Source organism: Schistocerca piceifrons, chromosome 3 (assembly GCF_021461385.2).
Source record: "Schistocerca piceifrons isolate TAMUIC-IGC-003096 chromosome 3, iqSchPice1.1, whole genome shotgun sequence".
In the NCBI taxonomy this organism is placed as follows: Eukaryota; Metazoa; Arthropoda; class Insecta; order Orthoptera; family Acrididae; genus Schistocerca; species Schistocerca piceifrons.
In genome coordinates this window covers 570,387,960-570,410,908 of record NC_060140.1, presented here as the reverse complement: position 1 = coordinate 570,410,908, position 22,949 = coordinate 570,387,960, and the positions used below count along the sequence as shown (strand labels likewise).

The 22,949-nt window shown below is 37.5% G+C and overlaps 2 protein-coding genes across 2 annotated transcripts in view; one reads left to right on the top strand and one right to left on the bottom strand.

Moving 5' to 3' along the window:
- Positions 1–8,362: 8,362 nt before the first annotated feature.
- LOC124788037 (facilitated trehalose transporter Tret1-like) lies at positions 8,363–10,483 on the bottom strand. The gene has a single exon (XM_047255095.1). It carries the CDS (start codon positions 10,082–10,084, stop codon positions 8,618–8,620), a length of 1,467 nt encoding a protein of 488 aa, XP_047111051.1. The 5' UTR covers positions 10,085–10,483; the 3' UTR covers positions 8,363–8,617.
- Positions 10,484–10,973: 490 nt separating this feature from the next.
- LOC124788850 (THAP domain-containing protein 1-like) overlaps positions 10,974–22,949 on the top strand; it is a 35,262-nt gene continuing 23,286 nt past the window's right edge. The window contains exons 1-2 of the mRNA XM_047256134.1: positions 10,974–11,211; positions 11,328–11,599. Of these exons, the coding sequence (XP_047112090.1) occupies positions 10,974–11,211; positions 11,328–11,599 (510 nt within the window). The remainder of the gene's footprint in view (positions 11,212–11,327; positions 11,600–22,949) is intronic.

Sequence of the window (22,949 nt, the reverse complement as noted above, 5' to 3'; positions counted from 1 at the left end):
GAAGGCCAAGATGAAGGCACTGGTGGCAACCTGATTATCCCTCAGACCCTGGTGGACATGCTGGACAAAATGTACACCTCACTGCTCTAAACTGGTGCGCAGCTCATCGTCAGACTGCAAAAGTAGGTCCCTGTGAAATACGATACCCTGGACCATATTTAAGCTCTAATGGGGAATGATGGTTACAGAAACATTCCCCAGCCGGGAAAGGGAACGATTTGGGGTTGTTCTGTGCATTGAGTTGAGCTTGTGAACGCTTAGAGCAGTGATAGATGATGGACTACATTTCATCGCACGTCATCCGCCCTGATACCACGCGCTCTGACCAGGGGGACTCCCCATGAGCGCCACCCAGCGGCAGCAAAGGCGACTTGTCAGGATGGCCATTGCCAAGAGTCCCGATATGCCCCAAGGGGATGGGCATCTGCCCCTTGGCATACGTGGGGAGTTAACGGCACTGCCATCATCAGAGCGATCCCTGTGTGGCCAGGGGGCTACAACCCACAGGGTTAATGGTGGCCCCACCACAACGGACTGGTTACCATGCTGGATATCAAATGCAAAGAGGTCCATGGTCATCGTTGATGCAGGAAGTGACACTGCATAGTGCATGGTGGAAAACTCACTCGGGAAGGTTTACTCGCCCAAGAGATTGAGAATCAACGGGACTGAAATGCGACAACAAGAAAGTGGACTAAAGATCTCAATGCGCAATGGACATGATGCACCATGTAAGGTGCCCTTCCCCAATTGGCTCGCTCTTTGGGAAAATTTTGAAGAATGGAGGTCAAACCCTACAGGGGACCATCACAAAAGCAGAAACGTTTGAGACTCCTTTTAGTCGCCTCTTATTACAGGCAGGAATATCTCTGGCCTATTCTAAGCCCCGGACCCACAGGCAAAGAGGGGGAGGGGGAGGAAGATGCACACATTCTCAAGGAGTTAGTGCTCCTAGCATTCCTTGAATTTAATGACAATATTATGAAAAGGATAGATTGCTACTCACCACATAGTGGAGATGTTGAGTTGCCAACAGTCCGAATAAAAGGACTCCTAAACAAGTGGACTTTTGGCCAAAGGACCTTCTAAAATAGACAATATATAAACACACCCAAGGTATCATAACTTACAGACACATGACCAAACAGTGCACTGCTATTACTTCCAATGTGGTGTGGAGGATGATGTATGCATGAACCTAAGTACAGACCCCTCCAGATGCCCTTTCAGATTCAGTATGATTCTGACAGAATGGTAACCTCACAGACTGTTGTATGGAGAGAAAAACAGATTACAGAACAACAGGAAATCAGATGCTGTAGTTGTAGCAAGTGACATATCCACAGCAATTACATTGGCTCATGGCGTTGAGGGTTCCTGGTTTGGTGTTAAGTGACCAGGCTGAATTGCCCTAGAACCACATTCTGTCACCAATGGGAGGTGAACAACATCAATAAACAACAGTTCAGAGACTAAAAGGTGTCGTGGAATCTGGCACTCAAGATTGCTCCTTTTTCTCTTTCATAACTTCTGGCACTCAATCCTATGAGGGCTTATTAACTGAGGGCACAGGAACCAAAGGGGAGAGGGCAGTCCTGAGACCGACAGTGTGCAATGACTGGTGTGTTGCTGATTTGTAGATTTCTGCCTTGTCATTGGTAAACACTGGAGGAGAACACAGATTCTCCATCTGGGCACAGGAAATAGTTCCAGAAGATTGTGTTGCACGGACCATGAGAAAGCAGGTTTTGGTTTTTATTGGGGGCAACCAATGCAATCACTGCGTAAGCAGATAGCTTCCTCTATAGAGGTACCTGACACTGCAGCAAACCCCCTCCCCCCCTCCCACCAAAACACACACAAAATAGCTACCTTCCCACAGAACCAGCACGTTCTGTAGAAGAAGCGCAGATGTGGGGACTGAACATAAGTTAATATAAACACAACCTTATATCTAAATCAACATACTTTAAGAGGAAGCCAAGTAAATTTAAAACATGGAAACATCCAGACTGGAGGAAGGGCGAGTGGCAGCTAGACCATGTCTGTATGGACAAAAATTTTCATAAGGAGATCCACAATGTTAAAGTACTGAGAGGAGTAAACACAGGCTCAGACCACTATATGGTTAAAATTAAAATCAAATTCACTCCATTAAAGAAAAGGACCAGAAAAACTAATAAAATAAAAAGGAGATTTGACCCACATCAGCTAATTGAAAATAATAAGCACCAACAAATAACACAAACCATCAAATTAACAGATGATCTAGAACAACTAGTGCCTAATCTTAAAAAAAAGAAGCAGAGAATCTAGCTTCCTTGAACCCACGAAGGAAACATGCATGGTGGACATCAGAATGTGACAAATTCCATGAAGATAGACACCAAGCATGGTTAAAGTTTCAAACACGTAAAACTGAAGAAAATACCATCAACCTAAAAAATGAAAGAAAAGAAAAATCACCCAAAATATTAGAAGAATCAAGAGAAGATTTCATAAAGATATTATGAACTCTATAGAAGGTAATTATCATAAAACCAACTCCAGGAACTACTATAAAATCTTTGGGAAACAACTACAACAATATGAGGCCCCTACACTAATACTGAAAGATGAAGATGGAAGAATGACACACAGTAACAAGGAAAATGCAGAAATCATGGCAAAAGCATTTAACAAACTTCTGAATTGCAAGGAACCCAAAGAACCCTTACAAATCAACATAAATACCCCAATAAAAACCAAACCTAACAAACTAGACCCTCCAACTTTCCAAGAAGTAGAAAAAATTCTTAAAGAACAAAAAAATTATAAGGCATGTGGAGAAGATCAAGTTTTTGTTGAAATGTGGAAATATGCAAGTGACACAGTCAAGACCTCCTAACACATGGCTCTAACAAAAATTTGGGTAACAGAGCGATTTCCCGAACATTGGACCACAGCTATCATCGACCCACTACACAAAAAGGGAGATAAGAGCAACCCAGACAACTACAGAGGAATCTCTCTCCTAGATTGCACATACAAAATTCTATCCAAGATCCTATATGACAGAATCAAGGAGCAATTAGAACAGGAGTCAGGGGAATATTAGGGAGGTTTCAGACCATGGAGAAGCTGTGCAGAGCAGATAATTAGTTTAAAATTGATTATGGCATACTACAAGAAACGGAACAAACCTCTGGCAATAAAATTTGTAGATTTTAAGAAGGCATAAGACTGTGTCCACAGACCTTCAGTATTAAAAATTTTAAGAAATCTAGGACTCCATCCAAAACTACCTAAAATAATACAACTCACTAACCAACACCATATCAAAAGTGAAGTTTAGAGGAGAAATTTCGGAACCATTCCTCATAAAAACAGGCTTAAGACAAGGTGACTGCCTATCACCATTACTGTTCAACTGTGCACTGGAACACAATGAGAGAATGGTACAAGGACAATCCAAAGAATTTGAAGTGCGAAAAATATATTAGCTTAAACTGCTTGGGATTCGCTGATGATCTTGCTCTCCTAGCCAACACCGTTCAAGAAACCAGGCAACAAGTGAAATCACTACAAGAAATAGCAGAGAAAGTAGGCCTTAGAATATCATTTGAAAAAACGGATCATTTGAAAAAACTGATCCACCACTTGCAAACAAAATTACAACAGGAGAACAGGAAATCAAAATTGTTGATAAATTTAAATATTTAGGCGAAATAATAACATACAAACTAAATGAGAAGCCATAATGGCAGAATAGAATAAAAAACTGAACCACGCAAATTACATTACCGAAACTACATACAACAAAAAAAAGCCTATCTATAGATGCAAAATTAAAACACTATAAAACAGTTACACAACCAGAAATAACGTATGCAGCTGAAACTATCTTCGAAACAACTAATACAGCAGAAACTTACAGAATACTAAAAATAGAAGAATAATTAGGACACGTATAAATAAACAGTATAAAATAAATGGACACTGGAGAATAGCATCAAATGAAACATTATATAAGAAAATAGAACCAGTCAGGAGCACAATCAGGAAGAAACGCATCCCATTCTTTGGACATCTGATGAGAACTCCAGAAAACAGAATTAGTAAAAAAATAATACAAAAATTATGGAATAGCAAGAGCGACATTAAATGGATCACAGAAATTTAGGAAGATACAAAAGAACTTTAAATTACAGTAGATGACCTAAAAAACAAGACAGAGAAAACCAGAATACTGCAAGACCCGCAAACCAGACTACAAATGAAAATCAATAACAGGAGTACAGGAAGTATGACAGATGAAGAAAGAAAAAAGAAAATATCCGAAAGAATGAAGAAATATTGGGCAAAACAACTTTCATATAAGAGTAGACTCTAATAATTATATTACCTAAATATCATATTAAGTTATTGTTGAACCAAATTGTATCCCTGTTTAACAACTTGTTTAGAACTTTGTATTTTTGACTCGAGTGGTCCAATGAAGGCCATAAAATAAATAATAATAATAAATATGTGGTGTAAAATAGGGAAACAAAGTGAGAGATGCTCGAATCAACATCCAATAAGTGAGCTACGTTATCAGCAGAGAATCTGTCCTAGTAAATAAGTCTAAGAAAATACATAGTCACCTAGTGAAACTGCAGCACAGGAAAGAAGTGCTGCAATGGCTTGGGGCCCCTTGCTTGTAGTCCCAACTGATCCAGAAAGTAACATGTGCAAACAAATTTTATACTGGTGACCAAAAGAAGCTTGGTAAGCCTGACTGCTTGACAGTTAATAATAAACGTGTGAAAAAACATTCACTGTTTGCTGAGCTTACTTTACTAAGGATAAATGTGAAATTGTGTGAGAACACTGAGATGATACCGGTAATCCAAATGACATGTAAAAAACGCCACATGCCAACATTCATATGTATATTTACTTACAAGAGTAATAAAGGCCAAAAAGCTGTCATAGCCACTACATTTCCTTAAACAATAAACCGATGTTCATTACCCCCTCTACGACATTATCCAAATAGTTAACAAAAAGCGTAAATGATGAAATGGACCCACACATGCCAATACAAAAGAAAAAAAAAATTGTTGGAAATAGCACAAATAGCTTTGGTATAAGGCAAGTTCAATTAACAAGTGGCACTATAGTAGTATGAGTAATCTATTTTATCCTGTCATATTCATTAGAAAATAGCTAGAGATAGAAAACTAGAAGCAAACGAATACCAACAGATTTAACTATGTGTGATATTGTTTGGAAACTCCATCCTCCTCCAAACTGATATAAATAGGAAAAGGAGGTGAAGTGAAACATAGAATGGTAACACTTCAATGGCAGGAAAATGGGCAATGAGATTCAAACTTATTAACAAAACTGCCTTTGGTACACACAGCGAAGTATTATATATTATTTGTTTCCTTGTCAGTAACTGTTCAGTGTACATAGATGTGCAACAACAGTAGAAATTTAATCACATTCACACACAGAGTAAAATGAGCACAGTTATTAGTTTCTCTTGCAGCATGAGACTGATGATTTGATCATCAACAGCATTACACATCCATCAGCATGTATGAAAGAGTTATTGGAGTAACATTGTGGCATCAAAGGAACCATCTTACACAACACAAGTTACAGTGTGTGGATATGAAATTTAGACTGGCAATGGCAAGAAAAGCATATCTTAAGAAGAGAAATTTGATAACATGGAAAATAGATTTAAGTATTAGCACCTCTTTCCTGAAGGTATCTGTCTTGAGTGTAGCAGTGTATGGAAGTGAAACATGGATGATAAATGGATTAGACAAGAAGAGAATAGAAGCTTTTGAAATGCGGAGCTACAGAAGAGTGCTGAAGATTACGTGGGTAGAGCATGTAACTAATGAGGAGGTATCACATAGAACTGGGGAGAAACTAAATTTGTGACACAACCTGTCTAGAAGAAGGGATTGGTTGATAGGACACATTCCAAGACATCAAATGATTACCAATTAGTATTGGAGGGAAGTGTGGTAAAAATTGTAGAGGGAAATCAAGAGATGAATACAGTAAGCAAATTCTGAAGGATGTACATTACCATTGTTATTTGGAGATGATCAGACTTGCACAGGACAGTACTTCATACTGAGGACAACAACACTACTACACCAAGTCCTCTCAGATGCTGTTAAAATATATTTATGTCTCCAATAAGAAAGCCACTTTGTTAAGTAATTACAAAACAGGCACTGTCTGACTTAAAGTATTTGCTACCTTAGATCTAATTTTAGGTTTTTCATGTCAGGTAGGCCACTCTAAACTGTCCATGCAATTGAATGGAGGGCAGTGAGAAAGGAGGTATTCAATTAAAATCAACTTAGGCTGTATGCCAGTAAAAATGGATGAAACAGAAAGAAAATTTTAAAATGCACAGATTTCAGCTACATTACAAAGAGCACAATGGGTATTGATTTATTATTTCTTAAAATGTGATTAATTGAAATACAAGTGTCATAAGCTCTACTAACATGTTGCCTGGATTTAAAGTGCAGACAAGAGACAACGCACAACATGGTCTTAGAATAAAGTAACTTTTCCCTTTCTTAGAGTATTGCATGTTTTCTTTAGGCCACTTTTTTTTTCCTCCATCAACTGCCAACTTCTGGCAACTATTCCTCCTCCCCTGCTTTATCTTCCGACAATAGGGTGTTTACATCATACAACCTGCATTACATTCTCTTCTTCATGGCTACTGCATCGGCTTAAGCTTATGTTCAAATAAAAACAACAATCCAGATCCTACACAGCGAAGGTATATTTAAAAATTTGACCATTACTGGAAATTAAGTTTCAACAGCACAGATCGACACACTATGCACATATGGAGAACAGTTTCCTTCTAAGCCGGTCTAATAACGTATGCCTGGCTGCATCAGCATTATGGTGGACCATGCTCACCTCTGCTTGAAACATAGGAAGCTGATTGTGCAACCTAAAGATCTGTTTATTAGCTGATGGGTGGGGAAGTGCTGTTAGTATATGAATGTCTATAACCACCTTTAGGGGGGGGAAAGGCACAGCAGCACATTACTAGCATTTTTGGGCCATACAATGCTACAGAAACACATTTAGACTCAAAAGTGGGGTCGACAGAAGCGTCCGATCCCACGCGTTGGCTTTTACCCGTGATGTAAGGGTGTTGTCATGTGTGACGTCATGACAGCGCGGAGTTGTCTCCAGTTCTGTTTTATCTTATTTTATTTACTTTTCTGATCTGTTCGTTCTATCCCGTGAGATTTTTTTTTTTAAAGACAAAAAACACTAATCAGCTACTGAAGCATCGATAACTTCTATGGGTTGCAGGGGTTATGACCCCTGGGGAGGTGGGTGGGTATTCGTGCATGGCTGTCTTCACTTACACGTTGTAGCTACGCAAGGCATCTAGATTTGTTTATATTCAGTTTGTCCCCCACCCAAAACACCCCATTTCCCGCACTTGTCCCGTTAGTGTCATTAGGCTTCTTGTGGAAAGTGTGTGTGTGTTTTTGTTTCCGCCATATTTGTGACGTCATGGGTCAAAGCAGACAGGCGGGATCGGACGCTTCCGTATTTCCCAAAAGTGAAGCACAGCATTTGAGAACAGTACCTATCACCGAAAATTATTGCCAAATATTCGAAGTGACAACTATAGAAGAGCTGCTGGTCCATCTATACCAACTAACCACATTATTTACAACAGTGATTCACTTGCTCATGGTTGTAACCTTACAAAATATAACTTAAGGTTTAACACATTTTGAGACTCTTTACAAAAAATGTAAAATTTAATGGCTTCAGAACAGAAATTCAGATATACTATGCATCAACTATATAATATTAAACATTCACAGTATTTGAACACCATAACCTGATTTCATGTCTAAGCCAAACAGAACTTGAATCTTTTTGCCTCCCTGCCATAGCCAGTCTATAGATATACAGGAACCACAACTTTAAGGGATCTGAATGTTGTGAAACACAATTACTACTGCATATTTTGATGACACCATCTACCCACATTCACACATACGTATACTAATAATGAACTGTTGCAGTTCAGGTTATTTTTCCATTTGATTGCTATAGTAAATATTAGCATCACCAGTTTACCAGCATAATACACAAAAAATGTAAAGTCACCCCTTAGGGATGTGGCATGCATTAGCTTGACAGACTGAACCATGGCAACAAAATACAATCTAAGGCATTTTCAAGTCACAATTCCAAGTTAACAATGCATGTACACACTAAAATATTTGAAAACAAATGGAGCCTATTCATTCAGCCAAATTACGAGTAGAGGAATGATATCTAAGGGCAAAAGAAACATGTCAAAGACAAGATAAAATTGATTTTTTAAAATTTATTAAAAACATTTCTGTAAGTAGTGATATATGCTTACATTTTATGAATACTGACATCTTCAATATCATACAAAGATATCTACTAGTTTATGTCCAAATTATGCTACAAATACATAGGAAGTAGCATCAAACCCATACATCTTTAAAATGTGAAACATGCAAATCATAAAAATAATCTCATGATCTGTTACCATAGGCTATGGAACAGAAAGAAACATAATGTAAGTAAGAGTATAAAATTAAGACCTTAATGCATCACGAGAGTCATCACCAGCAAGTTCCCTTTGCAACACCTCTAATGACTTTCCTCTGGTCTCAGGAACAACAAAAAACACAAACACACTACCAATTGCTGTGAGAACTGAGAACAGCCAAAATGTTGAGGCAATACCAACATTTTCTATCAGGTCAGAAAAGAATTTGGCAATAACAAAACCTAAAACAGTACTTAGGAAACACGTCACAGAGCTAGCAAAACCTTTAATATGCCTTGGAAACAAGACACTCATCATTATACAAGGTACAGGGCCAAAACCAAATGAATATACTGCAACATACAAACAAATACTCACAAGTGGCAACCATTCAATATCTATGATGTATGACATTCCATATTTCCCTTGGAGGTAAAAAAATAACCCCAGCAAATACATACATATAAACATGACAAAACTGGAAATAAGTAGCAAAATACGGCAACCCAGTACACCAACAAGTAACGATGTGCACAGAGACGCAATTACCTGTATCGCTCCAACAATTATTGTACATATACTTGGCTCAATACTGCTCCCAACAAAGTGAAATATGTCTGTTGTGTAGAATATCACAGCATTAATACCGCAGAGCTGCTGAAACGACATTAGGCCAAATGCAATAAAAAATGCTACCTTAGCAGTTCTGGAGCTCTGGGCATCTTTGGTTGCTCCATCGTTATCATCAGAATTTCTTCCTATCTGTAACAACTCTTCCTCCACATCACAATCAGGTCCTTGAAGCCAGAAAAGAGATGTTTTCGCTTCATTTTCCATTCCCTTATGCATATAATACACTGGCGTTTCTGGCATAAAAGCAAACATAATACCATAAATTATTGGTACAACACCACATACTACTGACGACCAGAATATATCCAATTCTCTGCCTAATACATACGCAAAAACAACTCCAACATTTATCATTAGCTGGAAGCAGGTTCCAAGCATTTCCCTTATTCCAGTCTCTGCTATTTCACAAATATATATCGGTGCTGATATTGCATATGCTCCACAAGCCATGCCCGTGATGAAACGGCCAGCACAAAACAGTGCCCATGTATTTGCCCAGGCAATTAAAGCCCAGCCCCCAACAAATGGGATTGTCAACGCCAGCATTACAGATTTCCGTCCAAATTTATCAACTAAGTACCCAGTAGGCATAACGGATGCTCCACTCCCAAGTACCATAAAGGAGCTGATCCAAGATACTTGAGACAATGTAAACTTAAATTTTAATTGGAGTTCTCTGCTTGCTGGTGCTGACCAGGCCACAACGTTCCCAACGGCAAATGCACCAACTGTGACGATAAACGCAGCTAAATACTGAGTACATTTTCGGGATCTACGACTTATTAAAAGTTCTCCGTTGCTCGATGTTATGCCTGTAGTCTCTTCTTCTGTTCTGTTGGTGGATTTTGATACAACATCCTGATCATAATTCACCTCCATTTTATGAGGTATTAACACAAATAATTTTACAGAAATAGTCAGTGTTTATAGGCTGTTTCGGTAACGTCCGAACTGGCAGTAACATACCACTTCACTTGATGCTAAACATTGGGATGAATTTCAATTTCCAACGTAGGAAGAGATATGCGTATCCCACAACGCTTACTGAAACTGCACGTACATGAACACGCACTCCACATACCATACTGTCTCACTGACAGTTACCACCTGTTACACGCCGCTATAAGCAATGCACAAGATATTAACAAGTTGAAGACACATAACACCACTGGAATCTATGACGTTAGCAACTGTGACACATTCACTATCGACTGATGTTGTCGACAGTAGAGATCAAAGCTATCGACGTTCACGAGAATTTATCCGGTACCTTTGATTCCCACTGGCTAAAGACTTGAACACGATCATATAACAAAATCAACGAGTTAAAATTTCATAGAGTGGCTGAGATGCTAGTTACAGCGCTCCTAGCGGCAACCAACGCTAACTCGGCCGCCATGTTCTCCTTAGTCAAAACATTAGGAAAGCGTTACTGTTGTTTGTGTTGGAAGTGTGTCAGATGTTGTGATATTACTGCAATATTTAACTTTTCTAGTTGACATTTTTGTTACAAAATATGAAGTCAACATGCCTGCAGTGTGTTCAGCGTTCAACTGCACAAATCGCAGCGATAAAACAACAAATATTTCATATTATAAGTAAGTATATTAGTACCGAAATACGACACACGTTTTTTAATGTTTATTAAAGAGTCATTTGCATTGGAACTGTAATTATGCTTAAGACAAATGCAGGAAGTAATTTATTTATCGTTGATTACAGATTTCCTTTAAAAGATAAGGAAATTACAAAAAGATGGGCTATAAATATGAAGCGAGAAAACTGGTTTCCTACTACAGCCAGTTACCTCTGTTCAGCTCATTTTGAAGAGAAATATATGTACCACACAAATGTCCAGAGGCTTCTTTTGTCAAAACCAGTACCTACTATCTTTAACTTTCCACCACATTTACAAAAGCAAGATAAAGTATTACGACCACAACCCAGAAAGCGATCTTTCGACAATTTGCAAGATAGTGCTATTACAGTGACATCATTAGCACAAAGTAAGTCAATAATTTAATTTTACTCCGTGTTCTTATTACTTTGAATTACATACTTTCTGTTATAATGTTATGGTGTAACTCTGTTATAAACTTATGATGTAACTACATTCTTTCAGTGCCTGTCGGACCGACATCTGATTCTGCTGACCACAATTACTGTCTACCAAGCCTTAAGAAGTTGAAAACACAATATAACAGAGTACAAGCAGAGAATGTGCGACTAAAGGAGCGGATAAAGCAAATGAAGCACAAAAGAAGACTAGTGCAGTTACAGACTTTAGTTGCCGGTTTGAGAAGAAGGCTATGTAGTTCAGTTTCTGATATGTTAAACAGTGAACATGTAGTTGGTTTGTTGAAGGAGCTATTGGAACTTCAGTGCAGTGCTAAAGTATGCCATTATTCTCAGCAAATAAGGAAATTTGCCCTGACCCTACACTTTTATTCTGCCAAGGCATACAGCTACTTACGAAAATTTGTGAAATTACCCCACCCAAGAACGCTTCGACTTTGTTATTGAATTACTATGCTTGTGTTAACTACTTGTAACACATATTTCAAATAAATTCTCGTTCACAGTGTACTGGTTTTTGAGGCTTTGACTGTTTACTTTGAAATAGCGACAAAAATATCGCATTTCTGCGCCCGTTACTGTTTCTAATAGTTAACCACAGCATGTTTAGAAGTTTCACCGTAATATTCTGGTGGTACCTGCTCTAATTGCATTAATTTATGGGCAACAAGTAACGTTATAGTGGATGGACAGACTTATTTGAGTTGTCTTGTAGTGTTATCTACATCGAAAAGTTTAGCCATATTTCGACAAAAACATCCCTTTTTGCTGTCAGTGTACACTGAAATCACTGCTGTCTATTGCTTGTTTTAGAAAAAATAAAGCTAGTATGGGCTATTTCAAGTAAGTCAAACGCAGTTACAAGGGGGCGGGACACAGCAGACGAATGCCTTGACTAAAGAAAACATGGCGGCCAGAACTTCAATTTGCTTCAAACTTGGCGGAACTATAGCCACTCTATGAAATTTTAACTCGTTGAACAAAATGCACTAACATACCTACCGCTCTACAGCTACATCTACGTTTGCCAAAGATTATCAGGAAGGAAGTTTTGAGGGTGCATCGTTTGCCGACTAGGGAAGTTACAGTATTCTCATTGCCACACTCATGTGTCTTTATATACAAATATGTTATGAGAGACACTATGGATGCAAGATACTCTTTGGATCCCATATACATATTGGATCCCATCAAGCTCCTTTTTGGAATGATTTATATTATAACCGCATTGTAACTTATGTCCACATTAAGGATCTCCTAGACAGATAAATTTAGTGATATAAAATGTCAGATAATGAGGTACGGGCATTTAGATGTTTCAAGAGTGTTATGCACAGGAGAAAGGTAGCAGTTGTACAATCTTATTGCGGTGTACTGGATAACATCTCTACTGGCTGAAGGGTTTGGGCTGCGAAAATAATGATTCTTGTTTGTGCACTGCCATTAGCGAAAATTTTATTATTCACCTTCACATTGCTGAGATTTGTCAATGTCAATAATCTACGGAAATGTGAATAAATGTTGAAAACACATTGATTATGTAGTGAAAACAAACTACAGTAGTACTCATTGTCAGAACAAAAAAGACAAAAAAGACTGACATATGAGAATGAATTAAAAGATGGCTTAATCTCACTGTCACTATTAAGTATAAAGAAACTTCACAAACTGTTATTTTAGGAGACTTGTTTTCGAAACAACAGCACCTTCAGATAAAGCACATATGCAGACGAAATCTGTTCTGGTACTCGTAAAGGCATAGTCCTGCTAGTGATTTTTCTCATCGTTTCAGTTACTTTCAAGAATAATGGAAGAAGTTTACTTTTCTGGCACTGAATTGTAATTTTTCAATCGAATTAGAATATACTTCACACCACTAGTACAATTATTCAGCGTACTTCTTAAGTACTTTCCGTTATATGTACCACTACACAACTAACGAGTATGAAGTGGGCAGTTTCTAACTTAAAAAAGCAATAGTTTTCATAACTGCAATGGATGAACTGGTAGGACATATAAAGAGCTTCTGCTTTAATTTTTTGCTACAATGACTACCGCAGTCACAACGATATGTTGACAACAGAGGCATCTATTGTTGTCTTCGAGAAATCCAAAGTATATCTTTGAAAGGAGTGCAGCCATAGTACTTCCAATGATGTATGTATAAATAAAGGCACATCAACCACTCAAGGCCTATTCACACTATGCTTCAGTGGAACAGAACGTTAGTTGACGTCAGTGATAAATAGTGGAGTATTCACTTGTGGTGGTCACATCACAGAACAACAATAAATGACAAGCGCAAGTCCTGTGCTGAAAGAGGGAAACATGGAGCGATAGCAGAGCCCCAAGTGATATGGAGATGAATTAAAGAAAAGGAAACATTGCGGATTGCGTCCCCTGTACCGTATATAGAAACTGTTTTTATACTTTTAATTTTACTAATACAAGTCTTCCGAATTTCTGAAGTTATGATTTTTACTAACATCAGATAAAAAGGACTTAAACACAGTTATGACATACTACAACACAGAAGTGATTTTAACTCATTTTTATCACAATAAAAACTGTATTTTTAAGTATATTCCATTCTGATTATACAAAGGTACAGAAAAAAACTCACTACAGTCAATTGGAGTATATTACAGCATTGGTGGAGGAATTAGAATAATTCATTAATTTACAAATAGAAAATTTTGATTTCTTTATGCTACCTTTAGATTTTTCTTGTCTTATGCAAGTTCAGCCATTGGGAAGTAAAAAACGTCCCTTCTTGCATGTGCAAGTTACATTATTACGTTTTCCTTGAGACACACATGTAAGTGAATTAATACAATTGAATCGTAAGAGATGAGCCTACCTGCAGATAAACAATTATGTTCCTATTCTTGACTCATTGTCTCTCCCACATACCTACTGTGATATTATCTTACTGAGCATTTGTCACCGAGCTCTACAATCGTAGATGTGGTATAAATATCTGATTTTTACAAGTGACCACCTGATAGTGCATTGTTTTATCAATTGACCTTCATAATAGTAGTAATTAAGAAACAAGTCAGGATGTACCCACAGCCATATTACCCTTCAAATAACTTTCATTTTAATGATTAGAATTAATACACTACCACGAAAAAAATTGTACCACCTATTGCATTCTTAGCTACCATGTCATCGGTACAAAGGGACAAAGCGTGTAGGCCTATTTGTTACCTAAAATTTGTCACAACTGTAGGTCTATTTCAGGAAAGTTGTATCACTAACCACTGACTTCATTCAAAAAGTTCGTAAATCTTAATAGAGGTATAAATGCTTCAACACAAAAGTAGTCAAAACAACAAGATTAAGAGAAAAGTTTCATGGATAGGAAATGGGGATAAAAGCAATTAACTGTAAACAAAAATTAACTACTATATTTTATTTTTGAAGCACATATTAAAATTTACCTCTGAACCAACAAACAGCTTTAAACGTTTTATTCAGTTTCTCCTTAACCAAATTCACCCTTTCATTACAGATGGTGTGTTTATAATCTCTGACGTTTTTGTGATCAGAACTGGTACACATTTTCTTAATATATACTGTTAAGAGAATTTGGATTTAGAAGATGATATCTCATAGTGCTCAGAGCCATTTAGAAGATGGTATCCTTTCTGGAAATCTAAAAGGTGAATGGAATTTATCCTCCAATCTTCCTGTTCCCAAATTTATCTGAAATGCATACAACTGACTGTGAAAATTTGTTACAAAGGACATTAGACTGTCATTTGCATATAATAATTGTGTGCTTAAGGTATCACATTCCCAGAAACTTTTAAATAAATAATACTTTGTAGGTGTTGGTGAAAACAGAGTCGTATTACAGTCATCATAGTTGGTTTCAGGTGTTTCACACTAATTGTCTATACATATCAGTGCTTGCCTATTATTCCCTACCACTGTCACCATCACAAGCTGTATAATTAGCAAGGACACTGTATAAAACATTTTCATTGACTATGTAGTCACCTTTTTTGGAGTCAAGAAAGCAGTCATTATGAGATCCCAGAAAGTGCTTGAAACTGCTTAATGGTGTACATCTGTCATCCTCACAACTTCCTAATGAATTTATGAAGTCACAACTGTTTTCAGTGCTGCTTTGAACTCAAAGTGGCTTGGGTTGGTGTCTGGAACATTATGTTGTCTCACACAATTAAAAAAAAATCTCCAGTTGCTCTTGATTGAAGACCCTCAAGCTTAAAAAATTGAAAGCAATTTTTTACACCTGTTCCAAATGAACGTCAGTGATCTTGCAGTAGTTTGCCACCCACTTACGAAACTGAACATTTTTGTCGTATCTCTCCCTTTTCTGAGCTCAAACACTTTCCTTTTTTCCTTTTCCTTTAATACGCTGTACCACATTTCAGTATGTGGTGACTCTGAAGAGATGGCATGTTTATATGATTTGCCATATTGTGGATAATAATGAGAGCAACTTAGTGAATCAAACAGGCAGCCAATCATTTCAATAAATTCTGCAGTGTACATTGCCTCTGCAAGTAAAATATTGCAGGTTGCATACATCTCAATAACTGCAGCAACAGTATGACTACGCTGGGCTGCAGGTACCTTAAGTTTCATTTTAGAAAAATAAGTCCTTAAAGTCAAAATAGCTCCTCTGCAATTTTGGCAAAGTCTTAAATATCTTCTGCTGATCTAGAAGAAAAGCCTTCAGAACAAATTTAAAACTGGCCTCTTTTTAAACCTAAATTGTATTTTAGTCCATAGTAGAACATTTATAGTGTTCTTCAATATGTGTAAGACACCATAAATCACTGCAAAAGGCTCATAACTAACTAAAAAGGAATTGGATTGATTTCACATTGCAGTGTTCCTCACTGCTCTCTGGTTTCTTATTTCTTATTACATCATAATTCATGATAAATTCAAGTTATAAGGGCATTTTTGGATGAGCCACTGCTTACTCGACTTTTTTTAACAGCCTCCCTCATCAATATCTTAACTTCATTTGGTAATAAATTATTAAAAACAGCTCCTTTGACATAGGAGCTTTTAGCTGTTAAAGTTACTTATGTTAGCCATATGAAAGCTTTTCTATGCCTTGTTTCATAGCTGTGAATATCCATGTTTTTTGTGATCTTAGTGTCTTCTTTCACTAACATTATGGTTTCCAGTACACACATAGCGTAAATTGTGAGAATATTGTGGATAATGAATAGAAGTTTGCAAGACTTTCCTGGTTTTATTTTTGCTATGATCCTTAAGGCTCACTTCTGCAGTATGAAATCTCTTTTCATGTTAGTGTGGCATGTCCCACCCACAGTACTATTCCATAAGACAAGAAATAGTACACTAATCCATAACATACAGTCTTCAGGGTTTCAGAATTAAAATATGGTGATAATCTTCTTAATACATATACGCCGGATGTATTTCTTTTACAGACATAATCAGCTTACTGCTTGCATGGAAGTCAATCATCTATGCCTAAACCGAAGAATTTGCAATCTGTACAGGTTTTTGGTAGAATTTCATGAATCATAGTATTTTGTCTGTTTGGACCACTTGTTTTAAAATGAATGATATTAATTTTTTCTATATTTGCTTTTGAATTGTATCTTTTAAAGTGAGCTCTTGCTTTTTCAATAAAGTTAGGTATCTCTTCAACTAGTCTGGGCATCACTGCATAGCAGACACCAGATCTACCGTTTGCATACATAGTGATCAACTGCTTATTGTCAAGAGAACTTGAGAAATCATTTATGTAGCATATGAATAGGACTGGACATAAAATGGAGCCCTGAGGAACACCAAAGTGTTGTTGTTGTGGTCTTCAGTCCAGAGACTGGTTTGATGCAGCTCTCCATGCTACTCTATACTGTGCAAGCTTCTTCATCTCCCAGTACCTACTGCAACCTACATCCTTCTGAATCTGTTTAGTGTATTCATCTCTTGGTCTCCCTCTACGATTTTTACCCTCCACACTGCACTCCAATACTAAATTGGTGATCCCTTGATGCCTCAGAATATGCCCTACCAACCGATCCCTTCTTCTAGTCACGTTGTGCCACAAATTTCTCTTCTCTCCAATTCTATTCAATACCTCCTCATTAGTTACGAGATCTACCCATCTGGTCCTCAGCATTCTTCTGTAGCTCTACGTTTCGAAAGCTTCTATTCTCTTCTTGTCTAAACTATTTATCATCCATGTTTCACTTCCATACCTGGCTACACTCCATACAAATACTTTCAGAAACGACTTCCTGACACTTAAACCTATACACAATGTTAACAAATTTCTCTCTTCAGAAATGCTTTCCTTGCCATTGTCAGTCTATATTTCATATCCTCTCTATTTCGACCATCATCAGTTATTTTGCTTCCCAAATAGCAAAACTCATTTACTACTTTAAGCATCTCGTTTCCTAATCTAATTCCCTCAGCATCACCTGATTTAATTCGACTACATTCCATTATTCTCGTTTTGCTTTTGTTGATGTGTATGTTCCTTATATTTGACATTTTCCTCTCCAGTATTTGTCCATTAGAGTATATAGTCTTTGTGCACTGCTGTATACTCCTTAAATATGTTTTTAGCACTTGCATGAGTTTTCCAGTGTCACCACTCTTCGCAATTTTTGATAAGAGAATGTCATGGTGTACTCTATCAGAAGCCCTTAAAATGTCCAGGAATACTCCTGATGCTTGGGATTTTTCATGTATTTTTTCAAGTTCATGATGGACAAATTGTACTGCTGCTGACGTGATACGTTGAGCTCTTCTGAAACCATGCTAGAAATTATCTAATATGTCAGCATTGTTGTAATATTCCAGGATTTTTTTAATGTTATTTTCTCTATCAGTCTGCTGAAAGCTGAGATTAGGGCAATGGGTCTGTAGATCTGTACATGCTTTATTTCCCCCTTTTGTGTATTGGTTTAAATACAGCCAGTTTCAACTAGCCCTAGAACACTTCATCTTTGAGAACACAGTTTATAGATGAACTAGAGGTTTCATTAGTTCATGTTTGAATTTCTTCAATAGATATGGAGAAACTTCATCTAATCCTGCTAATTTTGTGTTTCTGAGGCTGTCAATAAGCTGCAGATTGTCATACATGCTTACTGTGGGTAGTGTACTGCAGTTCTGTTTGTTACTGGACTCAAATGTACACTGTATATCCTGTTTCATAGAGGCATCGTTTTCCACTGTATCTATGAACTAATTATTAAAAATATTGGTGACTAGAAATGGATCAGAGGTATAATCATTATCACAGTTAATTGTACATTATTAATTTTAGTTTTTCTTTCATTGTTTCTGATTTTTTTTACAGTTGATGAGCAGGTCTTGGAAAAATTATCTGAACCTCGTATCTGTTGGCTGATTCTTTATGATTTTAATCTCCCAACTTCTTTGAGGTACTTTTATTTGTACTGTTGTCGAGCTCCTTATATAACTCTGGGCTAGTCAGTCCATATAAGCTATACATGTTTTCCATTTTTGCTTTCAGATCCTTTGTTTTGAAATCTAATGACAGAGGTTTTGATTTTGAACGTTGATTTTTCTGGATACTCACTTTTTTTAATGGCATGGCTCTATTTAACTGTTCAGCCAGAATTTCTGCGAACATGTTCAATTTATTGTTAACCCTAGTGGTAGTCATAACCGATTCCCATGTTTCCTGGCTTAAACTATGCCATTGTGTAGCACTGTTGTTTGCAGACAGTATTCAGCTGTGCATGTACATTTTTCTTGGTTTGAATTTGATATTACATTCTAGAACTAGTGTTTGACCGAAATTATCTGAGAGGTGCCTATTTATTATGTATGTTGAGATGATGTGGTCATAATTTGTGATAACATGCTCAATTCAGTTAAAACAGAACAGGAAATCAGCGATCATAAAGCAGTTACTGCATCGATGATTTCAGCCGTAAACAGAAATATTAAAAAAGGTAGGAAGATTTTTCTGTTTAGCAAAAGTGACAAAAACCAGATTTCAGAGTACTTGACAGCTCAACACAAACGTTTTATCTCAAGTACAGTTAGTGTTGAGGATCAGTGGACAAAGTTTGAAACCATCGTACAATGTGCATTAGATGAGTATTTGCCAAGCAAGATAGTAAGAGATGGAAAAGAGCCACTGTGGTACAACAACCGAGTTATAAAACTGCTACAGAAGCAAAGGGAACTTCACAGCAAACATAAGCATAGCCAAAGTCTTGCAGACAAACAAAAATTACACAAAGCGAAATATAGTGTGAGGAGGGCTATGCAAGAGGCGTTCAATTTGAAAGTAAAGTTCTATGTACTGACTTGGCAGAAAATCCTAAGAAATTTTGGTCTTATGTCAAAGCGGTAGGTGGATCAAAACAAAATGTCCAGACACTCTGTGACCAAAATGGTACTGAAACAGAGGATGACAGACTAAAGGCCAAAATACTAAATGTCTTTTTCCAAAGCTGTTTCACAGAGGAAGACTGCACTGTAGTTCCTTCTCTAGATCGTCGCACAGATGACAAAATGGTAGATATCGAAGTAGACGACAGAGGGATAGAGAAACAATTAAAATCGCTCAAAAGAAGAAAGGCCGCTGAACCTGATGGGATACCACTTCGATTTTACACAGAGTACGCGAAGGAACTTGCCCCCCTTCTTGCAGCGGTGTACCGTAGGTCTCTAGAAGAGCGTAGCGTTCCAAAAGATTGGAAAAGGGCACAGGTCATCCTCGTTTTCAAGAAGGGACGTCAAACAGATGTGCAAAACTATAGACCTATATCTCTAACGTCGATCAGTTGTAGAATTTCGGAACACGTATTATATTCGAGCATAATGACTTTTCTGGAGACTAGAAATCTACTCTGTAGGAATCAGCATGGTTTTCGAAAAAGAAGATCGTGTGAAGCCCAGCTCATGCTATTCGTCCACAAGACTCAGAGGGCCATAGACACGGGTTCCCAGGTAGATGCCGTTTTTCTTGACTTCCGCAAGGCGTTCGATACAGTTCTCCAGAGTCGTTTAATGAACAAAGTAAGAGCATATGGACTGTTAGACCAGTTGTGTGATTGGATTGAAGGGTTCCTGGATAACAGAATGCAGCATGTTATTCTCAATGGAGAGAAGTCTTCCGAAGTAAGAATGATTTCAGGTGTGCCGCAGGGGAGTGTTGTAGGACCGTTGCTATTCACAATATATATAAATGACCTTGTGGATAATATCGGAAGTTCACTGAGGCTTTTTGTGGATGATGCTGTAGTATATCGAGAGGTTGTAACAATGGAATGGCAATTGAATCTCAATATAGATAAGTGTAATGTGCTGTGAATACATAGAAAGAAAGACCCTTTGTCATTTAGCTACAATATAGCAGGTCAGCAACTGGAAGCAGTCAATTCCATAAATTATCTGGGAGTAGGCATTAGGAGTGATTTAAAACGGAATTTTTTTTCGTATGTAGCCCCCCTGAAGAGGGGAAGCAATCTTTTCAGTAGTTGCAGGGGCGACAGTCTGGATGATTGGCTGATCTGACCTTGGAACATCAACCAAAATGGCCTTGCTGTACTGGTACTGCGAACAGCTAAAAGCAGGGAAACTACAGCCACAGTTTTTCCTGAGAGTGTGCAGATCTACTGTATGGTCAAATGATGATAGCATCCTCTTGGGTAAAATATTTTGGAGGTAAAATAGCTCACCATTCAGATCTCCGGATGGGGACTACTAGGGTGGACGTTTTTATCAGGAGAAACAAAACTGGCGTTCTACAGATCGGAGCGTGGAATGTCAGATCCCTTAATCAGGCAGGTAGGTTAGAAAATTTAAATGGGGAAATGGGTAGGTTAAAGTTACATTGTAACCTCCCCACAAAATTTTAATAAATAATAATAATGAATATGATTCTAATTTTAGTGTAACCTCAGAACAAAATTGGTTCCCATTTATAACCTCCCTACAGAAATTCATTCACATTTAATCTCCACACAAAATTTGTTTCCCATTTAATGTACCCACAAAATTCTTTTCTCATTTAATGTAAGCTCGAAACAGAAAAATACCTAAACCTCGTAATAAAAAATAAATTCAGTAACCTGGTAAATTTTGAACGACAGCAGTGCTGCGTCACGGCCCTGTATGATCATTGTGAATAAAAAAAGGAAAAATTCTTACCTCAATAAAATTGCCGAATATATCTGCTCTTACAATAAATTTTTCCGGCACAGCTCTGTGCAATGCTGGCCGATAGATCTGTCATTTATGAAAGAAAGCAACTGTTTTTTCTTTTGCAACAATCGGAATGATCATGGATTGGAGAAATTAGTAAATTCTTTAAATTGAAATGAATGCTTATCAAAAATTACTTTATATGACAAAGATTATTATTAGGACATTTTTAAAACATTTACATGGGAGTTCAGATAACATTACTAGATATGCGCGAGGCTGCTTTTTACCTTATACAATAATACTCAGGCTCCAGCATCGCTGCACCGCGATCGGCCCAGCCAACACAATACACTATTCCAGACCAGAGCAGACTCCAGACTAGCGCAGACTGCAGACTAGCACAGACGAGCAACAACTTACTGCTACAGCTACACAGTTCCTACTCAGTCAACACTGCTCTCTGGTCAGCGATTCTCTTATACCTTGCATATTGCAGGCAGCGCATGAGCAATACATAGAAATTACATCTGCTCGGACCCCTTACATAACCCTCCACTGGGGGGGGGGGGGGGGGGCAAAAATTTGTCAGCGATGGTGAGTCAATTGGACTTGCCATGAGCAACAAAGTTTTCTTAATTAACTAAGTTTACAGTCACAGAGTATGTACATATATATATATAAGTCCAGAACATGAAATGAAATAGAGTGCACATGCACTGAGTACAGAACATATCAAAAAATCACAAAATGTATACACAATGAGTACAAAACATATTAATAAATGACATAAAGTGCACACACACTGTATATATTTCTACCATTTTACAAGAACTAGTATACGGAATAAGTACAAAACATATTAACAAATGACATAAAGTGCACACAAACTGTATATATTTTTACCATTTTACAAGAACTAGGATAGGAAAGGGAAGGATTGCATCATGGTTGTAGCACAGTAGGTTGCACGTAGCTGCTCTGAAAGTCCATATCTTTCTACAGAAGCACAACAGCAAGTGAGACAATCTGAAGTTCTCTTCCCTGAAGTATTAATCAGTGTAGCCAAGACACTGAAATGTCGTATTAATATTCAATGTTATAATTTTGGTAGTACATTAGGTACACCAACAGTGGGACCATAATAACATTTCCATTGTTCAAGGTGGTGGACAGCGTGATGTGTCAACACCACACCCTTGCAGAATCCATACTCTTTCACCAACGTAGAATTAGTGCAAAAACCAAGTATAGTGCTCCATGATCATGAGGATGGACAGGACAAACGGATATTGCAGTAATTTCTGGTAATTAGGTCAGAAGGTGAAGGACATTAAGTGTTATGCTAGTCATCATTGAGAATTACACTAGTCTATCAACCGATTTGAGTAATTGTTGGCACTCATTGCCTAGTTACTAAACATTTCTGTACTATGTATGAAGTATTACAGAGTATTATTCATAAGTCATCTGATTACAGTGAACATTGGCACTCATTGGCCAGTTA

Coding starts and splice junctions, on each gene's coding strand:
- LOC124788037 (XM_047255095.1), bottom strand. CDS start 10,084: ATGGAGGTGAATTATGATCAGGATGTTGTATCAAAATCCACCAACAGA.